At 42.3% G+C, this 11,612-nt stretch overlaps 1 protein-coding gene across 1 annotated transcript; it reads right to left on the minus strand.

Annotated features, from left to right (window-relative positions):
* Window positions 1–6,562: 6,562 nt before the first annotated feature.
* On the minus strand, window positions 6,563–11,373 carry LOC136483460 (probable serine/threonine-protein kinase PBL8). The gene is made up of 6 exons (XM_066480542.1): window positions 10,950–11,373; window positions 9,415–9,749; window positions 8,694–8,829; window positions 7,817–7,953; window positions 7,578–7,701; window positions 6,563–7,307 (listed from the first exon to the last, which is right to left on the minus strand). The coding sequence occupies exons 1-6, from the start codon at window positions 11,002–11,004 to the stop codon at window positions 6,862–6,864; spliced, it is 1,233 nt and encodes a 410-aa protein (XP_066336639.1). The 5' UTR covers window positions 11,005–11,373; the 3' UTR covers window positions 6,563–6,861.
* Between the last annotated feature and the right edge of the window lie 239 nt (window positions 11,374–11,612).

Below are 11,612 nucleotides of genomic sequence, written 5' to 3' on the forward strand. Positions count from 1 at the left end.
TGGTGACACCTGTTTGGCTGCTACGTTGTGCTTTCCGTGGACACACTTTTGCATTGGATGACGTACGTACTCATTTTTTTCATGGCCATGGCCTTCAATTCTTCTCCATGCATTCCACAGTGTAGTGCGAGTTATCTTCTGATTATGATATATATAAGAGAATATTTAGTCACCGAAAGTGACTTGCTGAGCACTACGAATTATCTTCTGATTATGTATACTATGAAACTATATATCATGATAAATAATTGACATTTATTCAATGGCCCTGTTCACTTCGCTGAAAAGCTTTGGCTGAAAGTACTGTTCGCTGATTTTTTATGAGAGAAAAACACGGTTCCTTCACTGAAACAGTACGGCTCATAAGACAAGCGAACATGGCCAATGTTATAAATACTTATATGCCTTTTATAAACTTGATCGGATTGAAAATGGTTTGAATCGATGCTATGTTATAATAGATGCATGGTAATACCACACGCACATGGTAATTAATAGGTAAAATTGGCAACACGACACCGAGAATGACCTCTCTTTGTCATAGGACATGGAAAATAAGTGTGATTTGCTAGTCGACGCTTTATTTCTTGTCAAATTTGCTGCTGGACATTGCGCCCAACAAAATATCTATTTCCAGCTCTAGAGAAGAGAGAGAAGAGTTGATTATGTATACTATGAAACTATATATCATGATAAATAATTGACATTTATTTAATGGCCCTGTTCACTTCGCTGAAAAGCTTTGGCTGAAAGTACTGTTCGCTGATTTTTTATGAGAGCAAAACATTGTTCCTTCGCTGAAACAGTACGACTCATAAGATAAGCGAACAAGACCAATGTTATAAATACTGATATGCCTTTTATAAACTTGATCAGATTGAAAATGGTTTGAATCGATGCTATGCTATAATAGATGCATGGTAATACCACACGCACATGGTAATTAATAGGTAAAATTGGCAACACGACACCGAGAATGACCTCTCTTTGTCATAGGACATGGAAATAAGTGTGATTTGCTAGTCGATGCTTTATTTCTTATCAAATTTGCTGCTGGACATTGTGCCCAACAAAATATCTATTTCCGGCTCTAGAGAAGAGAGAGAAGAGTTGTGATTTGTCCATTTTGCCCCTACTAGTTTCTACTTCCTCCTTCACCTTCTTCTCTCCCATCCCAATCGGCATCTCGCGTGTGACGGGCGCTGGACCTCAATGTGGCCATGGTGCGTGACACCTCCCCATGATGAGGCACCCTTGGATTACCGCTACGCGCGGGAGGTGCTCTACCTCACCTCCAGCATCGGTGCCGCTGCTGCCTGCGTCACCTCACTAGCCCGCCTCCCTACGACGCTGAGGCTGGCACTAACGGGCTTCATAGTGAGGTCGTTGAGGACAACATCGGTGGTGTTTGGATCACTAGTCCAAAGACTAAAGTTTAGCACTTAAAGTTTTCTGCTGGGCTGTTTAGATCCATGTGCTAAACTTTAGTCCTCTAATCTACAATAACTGATTTACCCTCATTTAATTATCCATGTATAGCCATGCATACGAGCGGCAAGAGGTATGGGGCGTCCAGCGCCCGCCCCGAGGGAGTTTAGCCCAGTTTAGAGCCTCTTTGGGAGCAAAAGATTTTAGCCCAGTTTTTAGCCATTTGCTCACTTTTAGCCTCCTATTTGGATCCCATGGCAAAAAAAGAGCTAAAAGTGTAGGGCTAAAGTTTTGTCATGGGATCCAAACAGGGCCATAGTAGCAGGTGGACCTAGTTAGTTATCCGCCACCGTGCCCCGACTGGGACAACACAGTTGAAGAGACGATGGAGGAGCCCTTGCCCTCTTCGTTGACGTTGCCCTTGGCCAGTGCCGGCCCTAAGGGTAGGCCATGAGGTGCGACGGCCGAGGGCCCAAGCGGAGAAGGGGCCCAAGGCCAGGTATACAAACCGTCAGGTCCTATAGTCCATTAGGCATTAGCAAACTAATAAGAAGAGAGAGAACTGGCTAGGCGGTCCAAAAAGACAACATTGACATTTATTTCCTAGTTTCCTTTCCCCACGGCCCTCGGGTAGAGAGGAGGCGAGGAGTCACGCTGCACACAACACACTCTGATCGTAAGTTCGGAACGTGCGCCTTACACGCGTGGAGCTGGCGAGCCGCGCCGCCGCGAAGAGCTAGACTACCGGAGACACGGACACGACGCACGAGGACGGCGACCAGGCATGGCTCCATGATGACGACATCTTGATTATTTGCTTCTTATGAATTACAATCACTGATTAGTTGTTTAGGCCCAAGGTATTTTTTTCTTTTTTATTTTTAATTCAAATTAATTATTTGTATAGTATTCCAGACTTCTAGTACTTTGTACCCATATAGTCATATTTTTCTTCTAATTTACATGTTAGAATTTTATAATGTTACCTAAGAAATATTTGTCATGGGTGAGAAAAGAAAACGAATATATTATTTTTTAATCTATATTATTTCTCGATAATTATCATACATCTACAAATATATTCCTTAATCTATATTGTTTCTCGATAATTATCAGACATGTTAAATTAAAAATATGTTATTGAATTTGCTTTTGTTTTGCAAGTAAAATTAGCGCCTATATATTATAAGATTTTATACATGATCAAGAGGTGCCGTTACGATGAGATCGCCGGAGGGCCCTTAAAATCATAGGACCGGCACTGCCCTTGGCGCACTTGATCTCCATAGTGGTGAGGTCATGGCAGATCGGGCACTGGATCTAGCGATCGTCCGTCACACGGTCGCGGCATGGGAAGACGTCACGGTAGAGGTAGAAGCGGTCCTCAAACCATATTCAAAGAAGGGGAGGGAGGGAGAAGAAACTAGCAAGGGCAAAATGGACAAAACGCAACTCTTCTCTCCGCTCTAGAACCGGAAATGGATATTTTATTGGACATAGTGTCCATCGAAAAACTTGACAAGAACCAAAGTGTCCACCAACAAATCACACTTATTCCCCCATCCCATAACAATAAATAAGTTTATGGAAATTTTCAGATAGATTAATAACATTGTCAAAAGACGCATGTATCATCATCTCATTTCCATTCTCTGAGCATATTTCTTGGATTTGGTGGTTATCATTTGCATGCACCCATGATTAGTTTCCGTATTAGAAGATAGTGTTCCTTGATGTTTGCGTTGAATGTTATTTATTTTGGGACAAATTTTAAACCTTATAAAGTTATTTTTATTTTGGGATGGAGGGGGTATTGGCATGCTCTGTGGTAAAGAGAGGTTATTTTCGGTATCCTGTATGGTTTAAAAAAATCGGTGTCCAGTGACCAATTTTGCCTAATTAATACAACAATGATTGATTATATACTAGGCTAGCTAGTACAACAAATATATGGCACAATATCTGGAGCAGGATTTTCTCTTCTTCTTTTTTTGTCCTTGACATTTCCCTTTAAAACCCAACAAATAAAAAGCGTCATTTGGTCATGACAGGATAAGGTTAAGATAGGAGTGTGTATCGTGTACCAACATAGAATCTTTTCCACAGCCATCCTGAGTCAGATTGGACACACGAACGGTGACGCTCCTACAGTCCTACGTTCCATCTACTTTCTATGACACGCTTTTGAATCTGATATTCAGATGGGTATGCTCCTTCATTATCAACCCGAGCAGACACCACATTTGCGAAGGCTTGGCATCTGTCCTCCTTTTCTTTTTCTTTCTAAAAGAAAAGCTGGTGGTCTTCTTCACCTCATCACGCATGACGCAGTCTAATGAGAGCGATGATGGAGGGGATCGAGAGTGGGATTATGATAGATTGATAGTATTAGTATTTTCTTATGGTGCATCCGTGGGGTTGTGCTTATAAAGACAACCTAGCTAAGCGTAATTTTTTTTATGCCCTAGCTAAGCGTAATTGACAGAGAGTAGTAGAAGTGTTGCTTCTGTTATAAGAATGTGACTATAAGACCATGAGGGTGTTTAGTTGGGTGAATTTTGGATTTTAGGCTACTGTAGCACTTTCGTTTTTATTTGGCAATTAGTGTTCAATCATGGATTAATTAGGCTCAAAACGTTCGTCTCGTAATTTCCAACCAAACTGTGCAATTAGTTTTTTTTCGTCTACATTTAATGCTTCATGCACGTATCGCAAGATTCGATGTGATGGGTACTGTAGCACTTTTTGGGATTTTGGGTAGCAACTGAACACGCGCCATGTATGGAAGGAAACTCAGCGGCTCCAGATCCCCTAACTTTATGGCATTGTTGATCAAAACATTTTTCCTCTCTCTTCTCTAAACGAACCGGAGCCGAGAAAACCCGTATTTTTTTTACTCCTCTAGCTAGCTCTGGCTCCTCGGCTACTTAGCACCGAGCTAGAGCTGCAAGGAACCCTGAGTTGAAGCCACTAGTACTGCTAGAAGCAATTCATCCTGTTCGCGTGACTTATAAGTCGTACTTTTTCAGCTAACAAATAGTATTTTTTTCTCATAACAAATCAGCCAACAGTACCTTCAGGCATGGCTTATCAGCCCAGCGAACGGGGCAAATAACCACTTGTTAGTCGTTATGGCTATCTATATTTTAAAGAAAAATAATAATTCTTTGCATATTATATTTGCAGTATTCATGGGTTCTATATCTGGACAAACCCTCTCTAAGATTCGGTTGTGGTGGTGGCGGCATCTCACCGGTCGGTACAAGGCTACAAGCGCGGCCCAAGGCCTTTTCTACCCAAGCACATGGACGGCGTTCTACTCTACAGATTGATAGTTATTAGTATTTTTGCATTTTCGATGATTTTTTTGCTGGATAGGGTTTTATTTCAAGTAATAGAAATCTCGAAATGCGATAAAAAATCATTATCCAGGAAATGGTAGTATTAGTATATGATGGAAGTGACAGTCTCTGAGCAATTTTAATGGAGTGTTCGGCTGGAATGATTTTTCACTGTTCATGCTGAAAAACACGGTTAAAAACACCGCTCCGGCTGAAAAAACAAGCCAAACAAGCCGGTTTGTTGCTCAGCCGAACATCACCTTAGTCTCGTGATGCAGCCGCGCCCCGGTTCATGTGATGGGGCCAAAGAAAAGATTATTGTGCTGCATCACGGAGTTACCGAGGTTTATTTTCTTAGTTGCTAATGATGGATAACAACCGATAATGACGTTTTAACCAAGACCTTGGATACATCATCTTCAGTACATTGCTGTCAGTGAATGTGAATGCGAATGCGAATGCGAATGTGATCACGACCGACACCGTTAAATCATAGTGGGCCGAATCCACAGCGGACCGTTAGATCATAGTGGGCCGAATGGGCAGAGGTAATTGGGGCCGTCACTCGGCCCAGACAATCAGCTTTGTCATGCCCAATCTGAGCCACACTCTTTGCTCACAAAAAAAGGAAAGCCACACTCTTTGGAATGAAATGACCCCAGCGGAGAGCGGACCTGGACGCCGGCGTGCTCGTTGCCGCCTGCCTCGGCGTCGGCGACACAACCGTTGCCGGCGCCTCCCGCGCGGCGGCCGCCATCTTCCTCACAGGATGCACGTTGGCTGCACACGCGGAGTGTCCTCTCCGTGCCTCCCGCCACTGACACCCGCAGATTGAATCGGCACAGGAGATGTTCATTCAGAAATCAAACAAGGACCACCAAAGACCCAATTTTCTTCGATGCTCAAGAATCACCCCTGAAAACGGTTCAATCACAGCACAGCGTAATCCAGTGATGTTTACACTTTATTAACAGACCCATCCATGGCGGTTCAATCGAAGATCATCAAATGACATTTCCCATTAAAGATTATCAGTTTATCGTATCTGTGCGGCAAAATCAACATATTTAGATTTAGAAACAGTGTACCTAAAAGAACCAAAAGAATTAGAACCAGAGTTATCTATTGTAGCACAGTAAACATCTACTGTAGCAAAGCCACATCTAGATTATGCACGTCAATAGAGGCTAACATTCCTAGTAGTTCTAATACAAATAAAGTCATCCATATAGACTAGAAAATATTGAGACTACTATTCACACAATGCAAAGTATCACTATTTGTGGTATCACTACTCAAAGAAATTTTTTTCTTTTATCATGCCTCACCTTTATTTTCTCTTCCTCTTCTTTTTTAGCAGTGACCATCATCTCTTTTCCCAAGCATATGCAGCTTCTATAAGCCACTATGACAAATTTAGAACATCTATTTTTTTTATCCAATCCTATATGGCACTTTGAGCTGCTAGTAAAAAAGCAACGTTGAAAAGCCCTAACCATGTTTACTGAGAATCTTTTTAGAATTCCCTGCTATTGAGATTTGAGAATACAGACGCTGCTGCAAAATGGTACAGCCACAAAAGCAAAGCAAGCTAAAATCCCAACCTCATCGGCAGCAATTCGGATCATGGTCGCAGCACAGGGTAACAGCCTTATACGGTTGTTTACCATCATGCATCAACAGGTCACACCATTATTCTTCCCTACTACTATGGCAAGATACCAAACAAGAGAAAACTTGCCAAGAAATTCAATAGACTGATTGATTCCTCAGATATGGACAACAGCACCATATGCCCACACCAACCATCCAACCGCTCTTAGTTCAGCCTTTCATTTCTTGGGTTAATCCTGAACCCGCCAGTTTCGGCACGGCTCGCTCAGTCAAGGATACATAAGACCACAGTGAAAATTAGAGGGCCTTACAAAGCAGCAGCAGCATGCAGATCAAATTTACACATCAAAACGCTGGCCAAAAACCCAAGAAACCGAAAACCCCACCAAGTGCACACATGCACCCACACCAGTGTCCACCCATGGTAGCAATATACAACTGAACCTATACCAGCAGCTTCAAATGAAACACAGCACCATCACCGCACTTTGCAAGCCGGGACAGTGGGGGAGCATTTGGGATTTGGGATGGCCCTGAAGTGGACGCTGCTCCCGGTTAGCCTGCGGCGGCCTCTATAGTCAGGAAGGCCAGAAGACTGACCGGATCCATCACCTCCAATGCTTCCCTGCAATGGTTCGAGGGTTTCAACGACGTCACTCATAAGCGGCCTAGCCTTGGGGTTGTGGCTCAAGCAGTAGAATGCAAGGCTGCAGGCTTTGTGAGCAGCTCTGACCGAATACTGCCCCTCCAGTTTCGGATCAATGATCTGGAGAAGCCTCCTCTTGTCATTGAGCTTGGGGAGGGCCCAGTCAACCAGGCTCTGCTCCCTGCTGGGCCGTGATTTGTCAATTGACTTGCGCCCTGTCAAGAGCTCCAGAAGGACGACGCCAAAGCTGTACACATCACTTCTTGCAGTCAAGTGACCTGCACATTAGGTATATGCGTGATATATATGTGATATCAGATAATGCATTAAGAATAATACTTTTTTCCTGGCTATAAACTTTGCTACAAAGTTATATTCAGATACTGAAAGATGCAGGAAATGGTAAAATATGTAATCTCAGCTCATGGAGTAGAAACAATAGTTTAGTGTATGGAAATTTGACATGAAGTTCATATCTGAACAGTTAGATGGTATCTTCTAAGAAATGCAAATACAAAGCATATATACGCAAACAATGAGGAAAGTACCAGTCATCACATATTCAGGGGCAGCATAACCGTAGGTTCCCATCACCCGTGTTGATACATGCGTCTGATCACCTTCAGGGCCAGCTTTTGCCAGGCCAAAATCAGACAGTTTAGCAGTATAATCCTGTGGCAATGGAAACAAAAAGATAAATATGTCAAACATACATGTATTCCCATTGGATGGTATCAATAGAACTGAAAAAGGAGAAGAAAGCACGAGGAAGCAATTAACACTCAACAGAGTCCAGCAGAATATTTGATGTCTTGAAATCTCTGTAGATGACAGGCCTTTGAGCATTGTGGAGGCAAGCAAGCCCTTTAGCAGCTCCCAGTGCGATCGACATCCTAGTACCCCAGGGTAATGGTGTAGCTGTCTCTGAGAACATGAAAAAACAGGATGTCTGGTCAACAAAATTCCATCGTCTGAAATAAAAGTTCATTGTGAACGAATCAAGGAAAATAGTGCACTGGCATTACATATCATACATGCTAGCAGTGGAAAGCGTTCAGTTATTTGTCCTTTTCTTCAAATGTAGTTAGTAACAGCTATAGTAGTCCATAATTAAAGGAGCATGACAAAAATCAACAGATGTAGAAGAAATTAACAAGAAGGTGTGGTAGTGCGTAATTGTAAAATAGATCATTTCTTATATACTCCAAGCCATAAGGTCAGTTGGGAAGTTGCCTAAAATGTCCATACAGAATATAGAAAATGCCAGCTAGGTTGTTAGGGACTACCCATGGCCTAACATAGGTACCACATGTAATCAAGCAAAATCAACAGTTTACCAAGCAAGCAATCATCCATGATTTGAGCCACCAGCAAGTTCAAGAGTTGGATGCTTAGTGGTTATTTTGGAAACATGTAAAAAATTTCCAAAGATGATGAATGCATCAGTTGTTGGCAGGCAAATAAAATATGCCCAACTCATACCAGCAATAGTTATGAAAATGAAAAGTGTAACTCTATCATCCACATTTTTATCAGCTCAAGGTGTTTTTTCTGTGATCAGTGGATGGCATTCAAGAAAACAGAAGACAGTATGTAAAAAGTGGCATCACTGAACTCAGTTATGATGTCATTCACACTCTGACAAACAGGAGTAGAAGGATTACTTCGGAATAAGTGGTTTTCTAGACTTCCTCGAAACATGAACTCGTAGACAAGCAGCCGATGGTCATCTTCGCAGCAATATCCGATCAACTTCACCAAATTTTGATGCCTCAATTGCCCCAGGCAGTTAACCTCGGTCTGACATAAATACAAAAGATGGATAAACTATTTTTATATTGTTTTGAGCAAAGCACAATACTGGCATAATAATTTTGTAGGCTAGCAATAAGCATGATAACTATCAAACCATGTGCAAAAATAACTCAATAGCATTCTACAGGCAGTTATATACACTTGCTTAACCTTTAAAATTTTCAAGCATGACGGATAAAATATGTTAATTGTCAACACCAGCATGACTCAAGGACTGCACATCTCTGTAAACGAGCGTGGAATCACTATGGATAACCTTATCAGCTTAGCAATTTTCCATGCCATGGTCAACAAAACACTGCGACAAAGTAGTGAGAACTAATCCAGACAGCCATGGAAAACAAAAACATGATTGCCAATGAAACATTATTGCATGGAATCCTCCATATGTGTAATTTATTTGTCAGCATGCTTGTTAGCGGCATGAACCTGATGATACCTACATGTATCCATGTCAATGTGCCATGCATAGTGTGCAAGTACACCATATTAGTAGACAATTTTTCACGTTCCATGCATATAATGAAAAGGTAGTGAGCATGAAAATTACTGAACAACTTGGCTACTCACAAGCCATTCTCTGTGCCCTTGATGTCCATCTTTGTTGAGCACCTTGACTGCAACAGGCAGTGACTTCAGCCCAACCCTGACATTTTCATCTATGTAACCCTTGTAAACGGTCCCAAATCCTCCTTCACCAAGAACATAATCAGCACGGAAGCTCTTTGTGATTGTCTCTAGCTCAAACAATGTGAAGGCAATCACATCGTTGTATATGGAAATGTTCTTGGCATCTTCAACTTTCCTAGGTGTGGAAGGATCACTTATATCTGATGAGGTGCGGGTGTGCTTCCTATCTGCATTGGCGTTCTTGACAGGATGTTGTAACAAGTGGAGCTGCTGAACTGAGAGCATGAGAAGGAAATGTAAATTGTAAGTCCTCAACACCCAAAAAAAAAAAGGAAATATGAAGTTTAACTATTGCCCATCACGTAAGTACAGAATTGAAGTAAGAAGGATATACTAAGAATTCGTGTATGCAGAATTATAAGCATTTACTAAGAAAAATTTTATACCTCAAGGATTCATGTATGTAGCATTATAAGCATTTACTCATGCTGAGATACAATGTTCTATTTGGAAATTAATATAGAAGTAAAATAAGAACAAGTGGAAACGGATGAGTTGCCAACTGCTAGCATCCATTAAATGACCTTTCCCCCCCTAAAATAATACTTCTGAGTAGAAAGCAGGAAATAAATAAAGAAGAGATACACATGCACAAATTGATTACAGCAAGGGTAAAGAGGTCAGGGGACCAGATCTACTGCACAGTTGCATGTAAATTAGAAAACCCTCAAATTGCTTTTAAAAAGAACGCAAGTAGCAGCTAGAACAGACTATGTTTATTCAACTTGGAGGATCGTGATTTTTTTATCCGTGCGAAATTGGAAGTCAATAGTGAGGAGGGCACAGAAATTGAAGCACGCTGGGGGAAGTGCCATTAGATTTTCTCAATGCACACAATCAAGTAGGCTTCGGGATACAAAAATCAAGAAGATAAGGAAGCATAGAAGAGATCATAGATCAACAAACAAGAAGTGGGACAAGGCGAATCAAACAAGTTTTCAACTAAGGAAGATAAAACATGAGCAAATGAGGATAAATACAACTGAAGTCCTAAAACCGAATTGATCTCAAGGGGGGGACGAACAAAAAAAAAAATCATCAAAAAACCCCTACTGATGAAGTATTAAAATTTAAAAATCAAACATTTGGAGCGAAAATTGACATGTGACTTCAATCAAAAACCATTTTTTCCGTAATAACATGGGACAGACCCTCCCCCAGAAAAATCCAGTTTCGCAACCAAATCGTCAAAACACTGATTAATCCAAAAGCCGCCACAACAGAAAGAGAGAGTATTTATGGTAATCCGCGGTGAGCCCAAGAACCAAGAGCCCAGAGGACCTGACAAACAATCCACCAAAATGAAACTTTGATGGAATTCGAAGCGCCGCAGCTGAGATCCGAACAAGCACCGACAAGAGGGGGGAGCCCACGATAAATCCACCGCGGGCAAACTCGAAAGGATGGATGGATACCTTGCGCGTGCGCAGCGACGACGGCATTCTCCTCCCGCGTGCCGCAGTTGCCCATCTCCTCCTCCCTGTGGCTCAGCTGCTGGGGTTCTTCCTCTACTTGTGCCGGGGGTACCCCAGCCTCTCATTCTTGGTAGGTCGCTTCATGCCACCCGCCTCTTCCGTCCGCCCTTCGACTTCGACACGAGACGAGACAGACGACGGCTATAGCTGCGGGCGTTTCCTTCTTTGGTGGACAGGGGAGCTAGGAGCAACGGAGCAAGAGCAAAGCTGTGTGCTCCTCCCTTCCCTTCCTGTGGGATGCGCGGAACAGAGCAGTGAACAGGGCAGGGTAGCCGGCAGGAGCACCAGCAACGCCTCAACCGTTATTTGACTGCGGATGAGTTGTGAGTGTAGTGTGTCGTGCGTGCGACAGTGAGTGAGAGAAGGTCAGAGAGTGTTTCAATGGTGGAGAAAAGGGACGGTGGGGGAGAGGCGTGTTGGATCCCTTAATTAGGGCGCGTTTAGTTGTTAAAATTTTTTAGTTTTGGCTGCTGTAGCATTTTCATTTGTATTTGGCAATTAGTGTTTAATTATGGACTAATTATGTTCGAAAGTTTTGTCTCACGATTTCTCACCCAACTATGCAATTAGTTTTATTTTTCGTCTATATTTAGTACTCCATGC

Source organism: Miscanthus floridulus, chromosome 9, assembly GCF_019320115.1.
Source record: "Miscanthus floridulus cultivar M001 chromosome 9, ASM1932011v1, whole genome shotgun sequence".
NCBI classification, from domain to species: Eukaryota; Viridiplantae; Streptophyta; class Magnoliopsida; order Poales; family Poaceae; genus Miscanthus; species Miscanthus floridulus.

Excerpts from the sequence above, each read along its gene's own strand:
- LOC136483460 (XM_066480542.1), bottom strand. The coding sequence starts at position 11,004 with ATGGGCAACTGCGGCACGCGGGAGGAGAATGCCGTCGTCGCTGCGCAC. Across the intron at positions 7,954-8,693 it reads AGAAAACCACTTATTCCGAA|AGACAGCTACACCATTACCC; the intron begins GTAATCCTTCTA and ends TCATGTTCTCAG. Across the intron at positions 7,702-7,816 it reads CAAATATTCTGCTGGACTCT|GATTATACTGCTAAACTGTC; the intron begins GTTGAGTGTTAA and ends CCATTGCCACAG.